The sequence below is a fragment of the Aspergillus tanneri genome (genome assembly GCF_003426965.1).
Source record: "Aspergillus tanneri strain NIH1004 chromosome Unknown AapTan_1_pilon_pilon_pilon, whole genome shotgun sequence".
In the NCBI taxonomy this organism is placed as follows: domain Eukaryota; kingdom Fungi; phylum Ascomycota; class Eurotiomycetes; order Eurotiales; family Aspergillaceae; genus Aspergillus; species Aspergillus tanneri.
This window is the reverse complement of record NW_022984628.1, coordinates 1,716,072-1,732,416: the sequence shown is the minus strand read 5'-3', so window position 1 is coordinate 1,732,416 and position 16,345 is coordinate 1,716,072. Positions and strand designations below refer to the sequence as shown.

Genomic DNA, 16,345 nt, shown 5'->3' with positions numbered 1-16,345 from the left:
TTCATCAAAAGGCGACAGAATAGAGTCGACAGAATAGAGTCAAAGATCAGCGAATGATAAGAGCCTTGGAATAGGAATTAATGGTGATGAATGAAAGATATAAATCATTCAATAAATAGGGTATACCTGTTGGTGGCTTTTAGCGTCTTCTGCATTAGCGAAGATACCCCCATTAACCGCGTAGGATATCTGGAAACGTAATAGAATGGTTTGAGGATTGTCATTTATCACTGCTCCCCATCACTGATGGATGAACTTCACTACTACAACTAACTATTAGATATGCCTTGACCAGTATCTATTTTACATCCTTATCATACAATATCGCCTGTCTGAGCCCTACTCTCTATTTTCTATTATCTACACCAACGACCTAACATAAATTATCAGTCAACTTAGATATCAGAGCATATCTGTCTCTCTTAATCTGTCCAAGCACTTTCTCCAGACAGCCTGCGAATTAATGAGATTTGTGGTTCTGCATAACGAGAGGAAGCTTCGGACAACAGTCGCGTCGAAACAATGGTTCTAGCAATAAGAACAGCTCTTTATCGGATGGCAGGCTCGTATGTGAGAATCTTAGGAGGATTCTTCTCCGTTTTCGGGTATTAGTATTCTCCGTTTCATCGCTGTATTTCCTCCAAAACACTCCTTGCCGACAATTCCTTACGGAGAGGCTATCGACAAGGTTAATCACATCGCCATCTTCAGGATGGATGGACGTCAGTGAGAGGGTCAGTAATTGGCTTGAATACTGTGCAATTACCTGACGATACGCCATGTTCTCTGCTATACGAGGATATCCAGTAAATCAAACTGCGTTCATCGGGCCCAATGAACGAGCTCATCAAGAGGATACAACGTAGGTCTTAACACGGTAACTGGTGATATGGTCTACCCATGATCGTGATCGAGCCACCGAGGAACCAGAGCTTCCTATAAATATCTAGGAGGCTATCACTCTGTGCCAACACTTCGTCGACCAGTACATCGAATACCGATCTGCGCTAACGGGCCTCATTTTTAGCCCAGTGGAATTTTATTGATACCTTTTGTCCCCTATTTTAGCTATCAACCCACAGATAAAGATTATGTCTTAGATTCCGTGAAATACCTGTAGAATTTACACCCTTTGCAATCATGTATTTTTCTTTATATTGCTCCGCTTCACTGCTTTTAATTGCTTCATCTCATGTCCTATGCATCCAACGGACATAGCGGAACTACTGGGCCAAGATTACCTTACCATGTCCAGTGGCTGGCTGGTGATCTTCGGTCCCTCCACTCTGGACTGTTGAAACTCGCCGGGCTTTCCGAGGCTATAACCAGAACGCGGAATGCACCAATAACGACTCGGCTGAGAAAGCGATATGGATCAAGAGTCCGTTGAGGACATCTTTGCCTATGTCTGTGAATATCTCTACATGGGGATTATTCCGTCCCCTCACCACGCGACTTTGCCCTTCCGTGCTTCAATGAAAGGAGCCCACGGTTTACTGAATCTGACAATGGTGTCCATTTAAAGGGAAATATGTTTAAAAGTTTGCAATCTGTCCAACAGCTTTCAGATTATATTGTAAGGGGAATAGATCCGCAGCCCTCTCTTCCGTCTAATGGAGGCAAATATCACTATTCCTATAAATGGGACCACAGTGAGACTCTACTTGCCCATGTCCATCTCAACCATTTTGCCGTTCAATACGAGCTAAAGGAATAGTGTGATATATGCCTCTACAAGTTATTGCACAGGAATCGTGAATTCCCTCTCCACAAACCCCAAGCCGGAGATATCACTCAGCTAATACGGCTCGTCTTCCGAGACGAGCTAGGAGACCCTAGCAATGCCAGCGTTATTCGGGTCTAGTGCTTCATTTAGCGACACGACATGTGATGTTTTTTTGCGTCTCAAAGAATTTCGACAGATTTTACAGGAGATACATCTATTCTGCCAGCTCTTATTAATAAGCTGTGTGAATCTCTCTATTTCTTACTTTGCTAATTACGAGAGCGGCATTTCCATACTTATGGCAGTTTAATACGGTGCATATTGCTCTGGCAGATGGGGCGAAAAGTTAGGTCCGTGGCATTGTTATTAGCCTCTCTTATATTAGGTACTGCGCGGCATTTTACTAAGATCGGGGTGACGATTAAGCTTGAAAGGTTATCACGATAGCAGGGTTTATTACAAAAGCTTAATCGAAAAAATCGTTCCCAAGTTCTGCGAACGTAGCCACAGGGGCATAGTTACCATCGAATGGCCTCAGGAAGAAAACACTGAATATTCTGCCATACACAATATATTTAGTTGTCTTTTTAGAAGTTTGACTCACGCTATAAGGAGCCAGATAAGAAAAACCTCATTGGACCAGTATCTACTATAAACTCGTTTCTGTGCACAATTAGAAAGTATATCACTCCCTCAATGTAAAATTTTATGTGAGTGAGAGTCCAATTATAATAAATATCGGGATTCGGGATCCAATAACTCCTAGCACCTTGGCGAGCGCTCAGCGTCGCCCCTGAATAGTTTCCATTTCTTTAGATAGGAGAGAGCGCCTCTACCATGGTAGTCGAAATAGTTGATTGTTGTTACTATCGTGAAAGAGACCCTAAAGTAGGCTACTAGAGTGCAGCTGGTACAGTGTTCTTCTGCGCACCATTCCTTCCCTTGAGCGAATAATCATAACAAAGCATGCTCAGACCATTTCCCAACTTTAATTATAAGCAATAGATCTTGCCCACCTCAAAGTCTACTGTGTCTATCCAAGTTATCCCAATGGCCAAAATGAGGACAGTCAATACATGTAATTTCAGCGAGGAGATTCCAAGGAAAAGGGCCGAAAAGCAACGTGCACACTATAAGGAGAACATACAAGACTTGGAAAAGGCAATGTTGAGCCAACGGGCACACCAATTCACTCAATTGGATTTTATAATACCAAGCTTGTTAAAATTAGTGGAACTGATTCCAGTTTACACAAATTCTCTCCGGAATTGCTAACAAACCGTTCTCCGTTCTTATCGCAAGCCATTAAGGCCACCCTGAAAACTTTTTATATCTTCTGCCGGAAGAACTGTCCCCTGTGACTTGCCTGTTTCAGCATATAAATTGCTACTAGTCCTAAGCACCACGTAGAGGTGCAAGTCATGCTTATGCGTTATACACAGGACCCGTACAACTAGGCATGCTGGTACAAGTGCCGGTGCTTGTGTATGTACGTAAAAAGTAATACGTACCTATAGAAGAATAGGATGATCTTCATCCCCCTCCTCCCCCTCACCGTCGTCCATTAGAGTAATCGGATTCTCCTGTTCACCTTCTTCAGCGTCTAAATTAATTGGATGCTGCTAAGAGGAACCAATTGCCTGCTGATGCCCTTCTTCAGTACTCAGGCCAAGAGCCCTCCTTTGTAGCCCACCCGTTGGGTATACTACGGGCCGCCAGTGCTCATCCGTATGGTGCAATGGGCAGCCAGATCCAGCTATTTCCAGTTGGCGCATGCACCGCCGAATACGCCTGGTACACGGGAACATTCGGTAAACAGACGCATACTTTGAGGAGTGCAGCATCTCTCACAACGCACTAATAGTATCGCCCACACGATTAAATAAGCAAGACATTAATATGCAACAGACGATGCTGCACAAGTTGACAAGGAGTTATCCTGCTGCAAATAGTTTGACAGAAACTAGTTTGTACTTTTATCAGTGAGCTAAGACCGGCCCGCAGGTGAAAATTTCTACTGTACATGATAAAGCCGCATCGATAATGCATAGTCCTTCTCAAGTAAAGAAGAATCGAAGATCACTCTTGCCCCAATCCCCCCTGAAACTTCTTGGTCTCATCCGGAGTCTGTAACCAACCAGGTTTACGTCTACAGTAGAGCTCCATCTGCGGCTTCCACTCTTGAACTGACCCCCCATCCATCGTGCCCGTGGTAATAACAACCAGGTCAGGGTACTCTGTTTGATTCTGCAGCATGATAGGCGACCCACACTGGCCACAGAACGAGCGTTCCAGCGTCGCTGGGGAATCCGATGAAGTAGCTTGATATGATCGGAGGGTGTCACCCTTTGTAATTGTCAAGGCCTGTATATCGAATGAGATATGACCAAGAAAACAAAATGAGACTAGATACGATAATAGTAGATAACGGTGATCATACATCTTTCTTGTACCAGCTGTTTGCCATACTGAGCGTACCTGACGCCTTGCGGCAATGGTTGCAGAAGCATAGCACTTTGTTGAAGGGGTCTCCGCGCAGTTCATATCGAACTGCCTTGCAGAGACAGGATCCTTTGATGCTGATATTGTCTGTCATTTTCAAGGAATTGTTTCTTTCTTTTTGTTCTTTCCCTCTTCTTCGCCTTCGGCGACTTTCGGCGACTCCAAATAGTCCCAGTTACATCAGGCAGCAATCCGAGCCTAACTAGGCCACCAGGCATTGTGTCCCCGCTCGCTCGTTGTCCTATCCAATTAGATTGGAATACTCGTTAAGAACGTGCGTAGGCGGTCAGCCATGAGAACAATCGTGGCTGTATCCTATTCCTCGCTACGTAGTTAAGTGTCGGCCAGCTGAATACGCGTCTGAGCTAGTATCATCAATTTTATGAATAATAATGGGTCTTCATTGAAAAGTAAGGTCTCGAGCTATCTATCTAGGAGAACTGAATAAAAAGGTGAAAAAAATGGAGTAAAGTCGGACCCAGCGGCTGCTGAATACTGTGTAATATTGTCCCACTCTGGCATGAAGCAAACTGCATTATATATTATGAGTTTACATGAACAGTTAACGGCACTTCACACTCCTAGCCATTAGTTGACTGGTTTCGGACTTCAAGAGCGACCTTCAGCAGGGGAAGCCTCCCGGCTGTGCCAACAGCTTCGGGCGACATGAAACAGCAGAGCAGGACCTCAGAAGGCATTATATGACCATGTGTGATAGGTAGAGACGGTTTGTTCCAAGCCACGAAGATGCCACTATTAAGTACTGGAAATATGAGCTGAAGGCTTCGTGGAATCAATTGCCGTATGGGGGTCAAGTCTACTGCCATACAGTAAGGCTGTCAGCCTCGGGACACTTCTAACCACCCTCTGGCAAGAATCTAGCCAGCGACTTGCCCGTCAACCAGGAAGTTAGATTTCTGCAATCTTCCAGAGGCGGGAATTGTCACGCGACAAACAAGGGAGCGATCGTTGCCGTTGCTAGTGAGATGGTTATGGACTATTATAGCTTTCATGCGCTACCCGACAAGCCGGCATTTGTCAAGCATGATCTAAGCATCCCATTAGATAAGATCGGAGTAACAATCAGAGACGACCGATCAAACAGCCACTGACAGATTGGGCCCTAAAGATTGCCTAGCATCGACTAGGGGCCAAAGAAAACTTTGGGAATGTGGTTCCTTTGGTATATTTCTGCCTAATATATCGTAATAGCAATCACTTTACGTTACTCGAGATAAACGAACGAGAACGAGCGATACGCCACTATGATCCAATGGCTGAGTCTGATACCATCCATTGCGTTAAAGAGACGCGGATGTCACCATTAGTCAAGGAGGAATTTGGTGGTCCGAAATTCCCTACCAGGAAGCCGTACGTAGTGGTCTCTAGCTTCCACCAACACCGGCCTGAAGACTAATAATCAAAGCCCACTCCACCGCAGAAAGACAGTTGGAGTTGTGGCATTAGGGCGGTCTGGAATTTCCGACGTTTGTTCAATAGCCTTCCGACTGGGACATGGGACACCATGCTGAGCTCAGAGCGAATGACACTGGAGGTAGTGGAAGGCTTAGACATCCTCGTGATCAACCCATATGAGAAGATATCAAAGATAGTATACAACAGCGCGCAGCTGAGAAGAACTCCAGCCCTCGGAGAAGGCATTGACGGCATCAAAGTGGACAACGGATATCTGTATTTCACGAATACGTCTCAGATGTATTTTGGACGTTCACCAATCGACCAATCGAATGGAGCGTCCAAGGTGAGATCGAAGTTTTATTCAACTCTTCCAATTCCCTGGACGACTTTATGTTCCACCCGAATGGATCCGCATATCTTACTCGTTCCACCGTCGGGCTGGCGGTTGCACATCCTCCTGATTACTCGCATACCACTGCCATCTTGACCATAAATGGTTCTACTGTCCCGGGCTGGATAGCCGCAGAAACTATACGCGTCCAGCGCAGGAGACGTTTTTCCTTTTCCTGAGGGAAATTTTGTTCACAGTGCGACGACTAGCTAGGTACATATTTATTCTTCTGTGTGGGAGTAGGTGAAGTTCTCGTGGTTTTATTTCTGATCAATACAGCAGCATATGTTTAGCCATATCTATTAAGCAGAACATAGTGTACAGATTTTGGTGATAATGGCAGATAGTTTCTGCCATTAGGTAAATATTTTTGATTCTTGGTATCTAGCTATAATATTACTGTTTGGTTTTGTATATATTTGAGATGATAAATGGGTATAGACAGCATTTAATTCTTAGAAATGGTAGTCATAAATATGTATATCAGCATGGTATTGAAAGCTAGAGTAAAAGAAGCTATGTCAAGTTAGCTTTGCTGCTCAGAGGTAAATCAGATTAAAAATACTCATATAGATCCAGTCAAGAATGATTGGGTATTCATTTGACTATTTCCTAATTGGGCAGTAGGTGGACCTCATAATCGAAAGCGTAATGCATTTTGTGAGCATATAAAGTTGAAATAGATAGAATCTAACCAATAATATTCCTAATATTCTTAGTTCGAAGTAAAGATCTTCACTTAGTGTAATATTAGGCTTGCTTCAGGATAAGTAGGGGGATAAATTAGGTTTCCTTAATGGTCTAGGTGCTCTTGAGGCAGATAAAGTTTATAGTATCTTGCTTGAGTGAAATTATGCCGGTATATCATTGATTGTTTTATCTTTTGCCTGATTGCCGCCCATATGATCTATATTTATCGTTTTAATGTTGCAAATTTGAAACAGCCCAGTGAGGACGCTCATTATGTTGACTACATTTCTGCAAACTGTTCTGGATCTACTCGACACAACCCCTCTATTTTCTATTTTATTTTATTTTTCATCATGGCCCTCCTTACACTGCCACTAGAGCTACTAGAACTCATCACCGACAATTTAACCTCGCTCGAGGACATTAATTCACTAGTCCGCACCAACCGGCGTCTGTACGGACTCTTTAACGACCGTCTCTACCGCCACGACGTCCACTTCTTCAAATCGTCCGCTCTGCTCTGGGCTTCCGAGAAAGGCCAATTGCAGACCGCCAAAGCCTCCTTGCAAGCTGGAGCAGACGCCAATTCCCCTGATGCTGACGGGAATACACCACTGTTTCTCGCGACTTGCACCGGACACTCCCGAATAGTGCAGCTCCTACTAGACAATACTGAGGTGGAACCGAACTGGGAACACCATTTCTACCATAGAAGCATTCTGGGATACGCCTCCATATTTGGATACACCAGCGTAGTCAAGATCTTGCTCGATCAACACAAAAACCGTATTAGTCTCGAGTCCAAAGACAGAGCGGGACAGTCCGCATTGTCGCTGGCCGCGCAGCATGGGCACATCGAAATCGTGAGGCTCCTACTCGCCCAGGATGGCGTGGATCCCAACTCCGGTGACATGTACGATCGCGGCCCCTTGTCGCTAGCTGCGTGGTACGGCCACGAGCAGATCGTACAGGTGCTTCTTCGCGTTCAGGGCATCAACGCACACGCTAGAGATGCTCATGGGCTAACTCCGTTGGCACTGGCTGCATGGAACGGTCAGGCAGCGGTGGTAGAGCTCCTGGTGCAACAACCTGGTGTCGACGTCAATTCACATGATATTTTCAATCAGTCAGTTTTAATGCTGGCCGTGCGTCGGGGTCAGGCCAACGTGATCCAGCTCCTACTAGATCATGGGGCGGATCCTAATGCACAGGATGTGAACGGACGCTCCAATTTGTCCATGGCTGCGCTCTATGGGCACGAGAGTGTCGCTCATCTCTTTTTGTCAAATCCGGAATGGAAGGTCGAGGCGGATGTGGAAGATGTGCATGGAGTGACACCATTAGAGGTCGCGACACGGTGTTGTCATACCGATATGGCTGCCGTACTCTCTTCGGGGTTTGAGCTGGAGTTGTAAGAGAAGACAGCCGCATTCCTTTCTCGGCAGTTTGAGTTGAGAGTCTGGTGTTGTGTACTAGTTAGCGAGGCACTAGAGAATGACTAAGCCCCCGCCATCATCTTACGAAGATTCTTCGAGCTGACAAGTTCTCCTGACCAATTCCTGAATACATTCTGTTCAGATGAGTCCACTTCCCCCTGGATACACCCTCCGTGAAGGCTACCCCTCCGTAGCCAGCTATCTCCATCTCCGCGCCGCGTCGGGTCTCAGTCCACGAAATGAACCCCAAGCAGCCGCTTCAATAGCGGGCAGCTGGTACGGATGCTACATCACCTACGCCGACAAAGACACTGCGGATGAGGTGGCGATTGGAATGGGACGCATCGTCGGCGACGGAGGATGGTATTTCCATATCGCCGACATGGCGGTTTTACCCGACCACCAACGGAAGGGTCTCGGCGACGTGATTTTGAAGAATCTCTTGGATAGAATCCGATCGGTTGCTCCTGGGGTGAAAGGCCTGAAAGATGGACTGGTGGATGCTGATGATGAGCGGTTTCTTCCGTATGTGAACTTGATGGCGGACGAGCCGGGTCGGAAGTTGTATCTCCGCAATGGGTTTGATTATTCGGCGCCAAGGTCGTTGGGGATGGTGCTGAACTGGGAGGATGTGCTGGGTGGGGATGTTTAGCTATGGGTGTACATTGCATGCATGGCGCTGGTTAGATCATTGTCTTTGTCCACGTTTATGTCGCTAATCAGGTCTATTCATCCATCTTTTGGCACAACGCCTCCATCCGTCCCACAAGTCCATCATTAACTGACATTGATCAATAATGATCATTTCAGTAAGTTTGTACCTTAAAATACCGAGTTCATATCTGGTCCATAAGGTCGGTTGGCAAGAGACCTCATCACTGCTCGCTTGCAGGCCATCGTAATTAACTCATAGGTCGTAAAGCGTAAAATCGAACCGGCAAGAGTTCCAATCGTTTCGGAAAACCCGACTGAAGTTCCGTCGCAATCAAGTCCATCCCTGCCTCCGCGAACAGCGTCAAGAACTTCTCATGCGTTCTCGTTACCGCGCTATCCTCCTCATCGTAGATATCCTCAACAAATCCCTTACTTGTATTATTCTCTTTGAAAACGACAAGCCCATCTTCAGTCAAACAGTCTCGACATCGTATCATAAACTCGACCAACTGCCGATCTGTCAGATGCCCGACACACCACTGCACCCAGATCAGATCGTATCGTTTCTCTGGATGCCAATCCTCCAAACCAACATTGTAGATGTCTCCACCAACACCGTTTGAGTTCAGTCGTGTATCGCGTAGAACCTGAGCAAATTTCTCTACCGGCTCAACGGCGTCGACAACCTCGCACACTTGGCTGAGAACCCCGTTCGTCACGCGTCCGATCCCCGCGCCGCAGTCGACCCCAAGCCGAAGCTTTTTTTCGACGTCGTTCCCTCGTAGTCGACGAACCTTCGTGAGAAAGCTCTTAGATCCTCGCAGGTCAATGCGCGACACCGGAAACCCCCCGGTCATGCCACCAACGGTCGCGGGTACATCATTCCAGTATTGGAGGCCTAAAGAGCGGTTTATGTTGGAATCAGCTGGTGCAGCCATCCCATCTTGGTTGGTTTGATTGGGGTTCATGGCAAAGAAAGGGATGACATTTGTTTGTTGATTAATTGTAGCTTGCTGGAATGGTGATGTCCCGCTGGTGCATGTGATTAAGAACTAAACAGGAAAGGCTGGTGCAACTTACAGTTATTAACACGTGATTTACAATTCGAAAGTAAGGAAATTCTGGTGCAAAATCAAGCCTTATCAGCACGGTGACCATGACTGTATATAGAATTCTTTTATAAGAACAACACTAAAATATTACTTGTTTTATATTTATTACTATTATTCTATCCATATTTTGTGAAGAATACTATAATCAGGTAGATACCAAAGCATAGCATATTAAGACTAGAGTGGTCATCGTATCGATTTTATCCTTTTGTGATGAATCTACTACTAGGCTGGGTAGATTAACCGGTCAGCTAGGTAAGATAGTAGAAGAGAATATCACTATATCTTATATCAAGATATATTAAAAAACAAATCCTTGATCTCTTTTTCTTTGTATAGATCAAGATAATATATAGAACGCCCATAGATAAGATAACGATACAGTTAATGAGATCATGACAATACATCAACGCGTCATTAAGATAAGATACTACCATAGCTTTGCATCACTGTATACTCAACTTATCGATAAGGATTCAGTACCCGAGCTTGGCCGATTCTCGACCTATCCTTCACACCTGTCTTATTCGTTTATTATATTGCTTCGATTACCTCCTTTGTTTAATTTTTATTCTAATTAACACTGGTACCAACAGGGCATTAAATGCTGAACAAGAAGAAGCATTAATTCTATGGATTATTTTACTAAATAATACTTATATATCTCTTACCGCTGCAATGGTGCAGTAGTATATAAATTAAATTCTTTGCTACTATAATCCTTAGTGTGTCAAGGGTTAACCCAGAGTAGCCAGTAAGGATGCCCTCGTTACCTATTATAGGGCATCAGACGCGACTGATTGGCAGATCAGTCGTCTTATACCATTTTATGGTCAAATGGTTTTAATTCTACTAGCGCAGAGGCAACCAAATCATCACAAACAAAAGCAAGCTATTTATGCAGCAGCAACAACACCTGCTAGTGCCATACCTGGTGCTAGTGCAAATATTACTAAAAGGACACTTTTGCTACTCAGGAAGGAATAAAAACGCTAATTTATTTTGATAGTATTGTTTGACCGTTAAATAATTAAAGTTAAAATATGTAACATTTTTAATAAATGGCACTGAGCGTCGCTTGGGCTTCGGAATGCATGCAGATTACTTGCTTGGGATTCGCTTGCTGCGTCTCAACTCGATTAGAAATCATTTTAACCCTGTAAGGGGCTATTTTCTTCTGCTATCAGCTTTTTTTTCTTATGTTCCCCTCCTTTTTAATAGCATTTGCAGATCAGATCATGTCCTTCGAATTCCATCGATCAACACAATGCAGACAACCCCTCCTCCATTAACCACTACATTTACGCCCGCTCCAACCTGCTTCAGTGACATCTACATATGGAACAACACACAGGGGTTAAACTGTATCGTGGGAGAAGCCACACAGACATGTCGGTTCAACAGTCTCGGGCCTCCAAGCACCAGTGCCTGCCTCCCATCGGGATTCAATTCCTCACCTCAGTCCTACTTTTCGCCGGGAGTATGTCCCTCGGGATATTCGATCGCATGTTCCACGGTGGCCAATATTGGGACGCTATCAGAAACAAGAGCCACATGTTGCCCTAGGTAGGTATCTTCCGTTACTTTCTCAGCCCAGTAATTATTTCTATGTATCTAACTCCAGCAGCGGCTTAATCTGCCAGACCGAAAAAGTTGGCCTTGGTACTCGACCCAACCGTGTACCTATGGTGCATCATTCGCAGAAACATGGCCATGGACATCGTCAACCGACGGGGGATGGACGACGGGTACCTCGACTGCGGTGAAGGGATTGAACGCATTCGGTATCTCCATTCGATGGCAGAGCACAGATTTCGCATCGACTCCCACAGCGACTAGCACTTCCCGATCGTCTCCAGGAGCAACTATATCCGCAGATCAGACGATGTCAACATCTCATGCGACGACTGAGACATCCTCGTCTCTCTCTACTGGATCTAAAGCGGGAATTGGCGTTGGTGTGGGAGTAGGGGCTCTGATTTTAATCGCGATTACATATGTATTGTTCCGCCAGAGGCGACGACAAGGTGCGATTGTGAAAAATACGAACAGCAAGTACTTGACTATGCATAAACCCGCAAGATTGTTGGAGTTGCAGGCTAGGGAAGCAGCCAACGAGTTGGACTCGGGGACAGTGAGACCTGCAGAGTTACCAGCACATTAGTGACCGTTATGGTAAATAGTAAGCATGAAAAATGTACATACTGGTTACTTGAAGAAGTAGATGATAAAGATAAGCAAGAGGCCCTAGGATTATACAGCACAAAAGTCTCTTGAGAACCATGCCCCAAGTTACAATTTTCCACATAAAAAGGATTCATCCAAATTCGAATCGAAGCCGACAGTCTAATCTGCCAGAGTTGATGAAATTTTCACTTCCATGTGCATTCATATCCCCCCAGCCCATCCTTCATGTTTTTTTAGGATCCGTTCTCTCTGGCCAGACAAATTTCAATTGAGCTGATCATCGTAGTAGCACGATCAAGATAGACTGAGCTTAACCTCAGCCTAAGCAGTGATCTATGACCTCCTTCTCATCCTGGGACCTTTTTCTGCTCAAGGTGTGAAGAGGCTTCTGCGAAGCTCTTGATTGAAAATGAAGACCAAGAAGACCAAGACGAGAATGAAGTCGAGGATCAGGATCAAACGAGGAAGAAGAAGACGAGCAAGGCGAGGATCTAGATGAAATGAAGACGAAGATAAGCAGGAGGATCCAGGTAGTAATCAAGATAAGGACCTTGAACATGAGATGGAAGACAATGAGGAGATCACAGATGTGAGACCAAGACAAAGAGAGAGCAGAAAGGGACGGTCTAGAAGAGAGTTATGAAGCCAATGCCGAAGACGCTAGTAAAGAAAGCAATAGCCCTAGGAATGATCTAGATAGTCGTACTCTTCAAGATTACAAAGCCAATCCGGAAGAAGAAGTAGGGGAAGAATCAGAGGCAGAAGAGACACTGGAAGACGACACAAGAGAGGAACCAGAACCTGCAGAAGAACAAGAGGCATCTTATGAAGGGCCCGATGAAGGGACAGAAGAAGAGACAGAAGAGGAACCAGAAGAGGAACAAGAAAAGGAATCAGAACCTGGGAGTCAGAGGGGGATGAAGAGCCAGAAGAAAGCTGTCAGAATGGTCGATCCCAAGCAAATGGACCAGCTACGTAGCAGTCAGCCATGGTCTAGGATAGGATCCTGAGGCGTCACTTTCTCTTGCGAAGAGGAGGGGTTTAATGATTAGATATTTTGATTAGTATGATGGTTCTGATGAGCCTGACGAGTATGATGAGGCCATGGGATTCTGTCTTTTTATCGATGGCGAGGACAACATCACTAGATATAGCTCTTTACGGTTTCTACGTGCCGTTGACCAAAATTCCGACGACGAGGACCTTGGCGCTTCATGGTTCTTTTGTGACCAGGATAAAGAAAGTAACATGAACCCCTCTGGATCTGGACCCAATCTCACTCTATCAAATATTCTTTATCTACAGGAAGCAAACGGGGATATCGAATTTGTCAGATACGCAGAGTCTCCTAGTGGCAGAATTCAGTGATGGCATCCAAGGGAGGCTTCATGAGTGTCTGGCGGCTTCTTCATCCGTTATGACAGATTAACACTCCGTATCTCAATGTCCTTGCTGTTGTCTATATCTCCACGCGGTATGCTGCATCTAACAACCTGTGGGAGCTACAGATTAGCAAGGCTAAGAGGTGGATACGAACGAACCTAGAGGTGGTACATAAAACCCATTGGATGTCCGTGATTACCTGGGCAGATTGACTGATAAGGCGAGTATGGGCCTATTAGATAATGTAGCGCTTAATAGGTGAATACTAGTAATGTTGTTAGTGCTATATGCAAATCAGAATTCAGCTGTTTATTTAGCACATTCTCGAAGGTGATATCAAGTTGGAACCATGTTCCCGTTTATCTAGCTGGTGGATAATAGTTAGAAGTAGAACTATATTCAACGGTGTTTATTAAATAGAAGGATGATATGACCAGTAAGTCAACATGTTTTTATTAACAGTATCTATGTATGTATTTATATAATCTTCAGTATATATAGCAAATATAATGAGCACACAGAAAATATACTATATTAAACCTTCAAACCCTCATGATATAGAGCCCGCCCATCTTTAACCTCATCACCCACCACAACCGCATCCATCGTCTTAATACGATGCATCTCTGCATCGACAAACTCATGAGGTCGCTCGCGCTGTGTCAATGAACTCTTCCCGCACACGATTAACGACTTATTTCGGATGAAGATCTCATCCATGTCTTCCAGTGTGCGTCGCGAGGTTTCTGGATACAAAACTAAGACAACAGGGAAGTAAGCCCATACAATAATGGCGAACACTGGTTTTGTTAGTTTTTTTTTTTTTTTCAATTACAAAGGATATTTTATAAAAGAGAAGTCTTACTTAGATAGAACCGCCATTTGATATTATCCACTCCTACTTTTGTGAATTGAGTCACGATGAATCCGCCCATCCAGTTGGTTGCCGTGGCGGCTGCAGCGCCGCGGGTTCGCCAGCCCAGCGAGTTGATCTCTGAGTTGTAGACCCAGGGTACTTTGGCGAAACTAGTGCCGTAGAAGAAGTAGTAGAGGAAGAACATGGCCGTGGTGACGCGTCCCAGCTGTTTTGGTTTATTAGTCAGAGGGGGGGGATGGGAGGGAGTGGGGGAAATAAGAATAACTTACGAGACTCTTGCGTGAGGGGTCGTCTTCGGCAACTTTAAGACAGATAGCTGCGATGAGATAGCATGCGCCCATGGTTAAGGAGCCGTAGAGCATCATCCTAGGTAAATTGTGAGTTGTTTATTTACACACCCGTGAGGTAGAGACGGTATGGGAGGGGGGAGGGGTCTTACTTCCGGCGACCGAAACGGTCGATGATTAGTAGACAGCAGAATGCTGCAAAGAGATAAATAGTACCATTGATCGCAGTCATCAAGCGACTCTCCTGTTCGCCCAAACCCACGCTCTGTTGCAGAAGCGTAGGCAGGTAGTATCCGAGGGCGTTGACGCCGCTGAATTGCTGCATGAACTGTGTGCCACAGGACAGCAGCAGTCGGCGGAGATTCTGCGTTTTGTCACGGCACAGCAACACATCCTTAATCGGCACCCGGTCCTTACGCTCTATCTGTAGCGTCGACTGGATGGATAGAAATTGTGCAGTGACGTCGGGATGGTGTATATCTTTACCCTTGCCCTCTAGACGAGCTAGGACTTGGAGCGCCTCGTTGGGCCGGTCCTGCAACACGAGCCATCGCGGAGACTCGGGAATCAATAACAGCGCAATTACCACGAAAATGGGGAATATGAGCTGAAATCCGAGAGGAAAGCGCCATTGTAATGCTTTGCCTTGGAAGTATAGGCCATAGTTCATCCAGTTTGCCAGACAGAAGGCCGCCGTGTTGCACAACGAGCCTACCACCACCAGCTTGCCACGAATATTCGGCTTGGAGCACTCAGCCTGGTAGACAGGGCAGGTCGACGAAGTCAAGCCCATCCCGAAGCCATTGATAATACGCCCTATGATCATCTGCGGCAGATGCCATGCCACAACTTGCAGCACCGCACCAACGACATTGCAAACGACGCCGAGACCCACGGCCCGTTTCCGACCAAGCTTATCCCCAAGAGTAAAGGCAAATATAGCCCCAAAGAACGCCCCGAGCTGCAGCCCCCATCCAATATCAGCAAATCAACTCATATATTCTCGGCGGGAACAGTTGTTGGCGGGTCCAAGGTAGCTCACGGAGAAGCAGCTGGAAGTGATGCCGGAGATGTCGGCATCGTTGGTCTCGGGGAAATGTTTCTTGAAGTCTGCCGAGATTAACACCCCAGAAAATACCCCCTGATCATAACCAAACCATGCCATCGAACTACATTAGTGCCATGTATCTGTCAGCACGCGGCGGCAAGGATCTCCCCAGGGCTGATTCAAAAGACGTCATTAACACATACCAAGCATTTGCAACCGTGACCACGCTCACCAGCCATCTTCCACTTAGACGAGTTGAGAGCTCGAATCGAGCCATTTGCGAGCCAAGTGGTCTCCAATGAGGTGTGGATTCCGTCTCATCCGAGTGGGCCGGGGGTAGGCGTGGCAAGAGGACTCCCCTGCACAATATATATATTACAAATTTCTGGAGGGGGTCAATTGCAACGACCGGTACAGCGAGTCAGGGTAGCGTGCCCGTTCAATGAAATAATCGATGAATATAGATAATGCAATGAATTGATGCTTGCCTGGCTCTGGGGTAAACTGCTGAGGGGAAAGAGAAGCTATCCCTTCCTGATTTAGCGTCTGGTCCCGTGATCTCCGCGGGGGAAAAGCGGCAGATCCACCCGCCGTTCCGCGGATAGGCGGCATACCATGGAGTATATGGATTGA

At 45.8% G+C, this 16,345-nt stretch overlaps 7 protein-coding genes across 7 annotated transcripts; 4 read left to right on the top strand and 3 right to left on the bottom strand.

The window, feature by feature from the left end:
* Window positions 1-3,805: 3,805 nt before the first annotated feature.
* ATNIH1004_002598 (GFA family protein) lies at window positions 3,806-4,322 on the bottom strand (the record flags this gene model as incomplete). The annotated part of the gene is made up of 2 exons (XM_033567285.1): window positions 3,806-4,090; window positions 4,167-4,322. 2 exons carry the CDS (start codon window positions 4,320-4,322, stop codon window positions 3,806-3,808), a joined length of 441 nt encoding a protein of 146 aa, XP_033429280.1.
* Window positions 4,323-5,753: 1,431 nt separating this feature from the next.
* Window positions 5,754-6,134, top strand: ATNIH1004_002597 (uncharacterized protein; the record flags this gene model as incomplete). Its single annotated transcript, XM_033567284.1, has 1 exon — window positions 5,754-6,134. The coding sequence occupies one exon, from the start codon at window positions 5,754-5,756 to the stop codon at window positions 6,132-6,134; it is 381 nt and encodes a 126-aa protein (XP_033429279.1).
* Window positions 6,135-7,081: 947 nt separating this feature from the next.
* On the top strand, window positions 7,082-8,143 carry ATNIH1004_002596 (ankyrin repeat domain-containing protein; the record flags this gene model as incomplete). Its single annotated transcript, XM_033567283.1, has 1 exon — window positions 7,082-8,143. The coding sequence occupies one exon, from the start codon at window positions 7,082-7,084 to the stop codon at window positions 8,141-8,143; it is 1,062 nt and encodes a 353-aa protein (XP_033429278.1).
* Window positions 8,144-8,306: 163 nt separating this feature from the next.
* ATNIH1004_002595 (GNAT family N-acetyltransferase) lies at window positions 8,307-8,816 on the top strand (the record flags this gene model as incomplete). The annotated part of the gene is made up of 1 exon (XM_033567282.1): window positions 8,307-8,816. The coding sequence occupies one exon, from the start codon at window positions 8,307-8,309 to the stop codon at window positions 8,814-8,816; it is 510 nt and encodes a 169-aa protein (XP_033429277.1).
* A 250-nt stretch (window positions 8,817-9,066) lies between these two features.
* TAE1_1 (Alpha N-terminal protein methyltransferase 1) lies at window positions 9,067-9,786 on the bottom strand (the record flags this gene model as incomplete). The annotated part of the gene is made up of 1 exon (XM_033567281.1): window positions 9,067-9,786. The coding sequence occupies one exon, from the start codon at window positions 9,784-9,786 to the stop codon at window positions 9,067-9,069; it is 720 nt and encodes a 239-aa protein (XP_033429276.1).
* A 1,411-nt stretch (window positions 9,787-11,197) lies between these two features.
* On the top strand, window positions 11,198-13,485 carry ATNIH1004_002593 (uncharacterized protein; the record flags this gene model as incomplete). Its single annotated transcript, XM_033567280.1, has 3 exons — window positions 11,198-11,410; window positions 11,558-12,064; window positions 13,183-13,485. The coding sequence occupies 3 exons, from the start codon at window positions 11,198-11,200 to the stop codon at window positions 13,483-13,485; spliced, it is 1,023 nt and encodes a 340-aa protein (XP_033429275.1).
* A 549-nt stretch (window positions 13,486-14,034) lies between these two features.
* On the bottom strand, window positions 14,035-15,989 carry ATNIH1004_002592 (sugar porter family MFS transporter; the record flags this gene model as incomplete). The annotated part of the gene is made up of 6 exons (XM_033567279.1): window positions 14,035-14,258; window positions 14,366-14,582; window positions 14,647-14,743; window positions 14,817-15,625; window positions 15,707-15,833; window positions 15,916-15,989. The coding sequence occupies 6 exons, from the start codon at window positions 15,987-15,989 to the stop codon at window positions 14,035-14,037; spliced, it is 1,548 nt and encodes a 515-aa protein (XP_033429274.1).
* Between the last annotated feature and the right edge of the window lie 356 nt (window positions 15,990-16,345).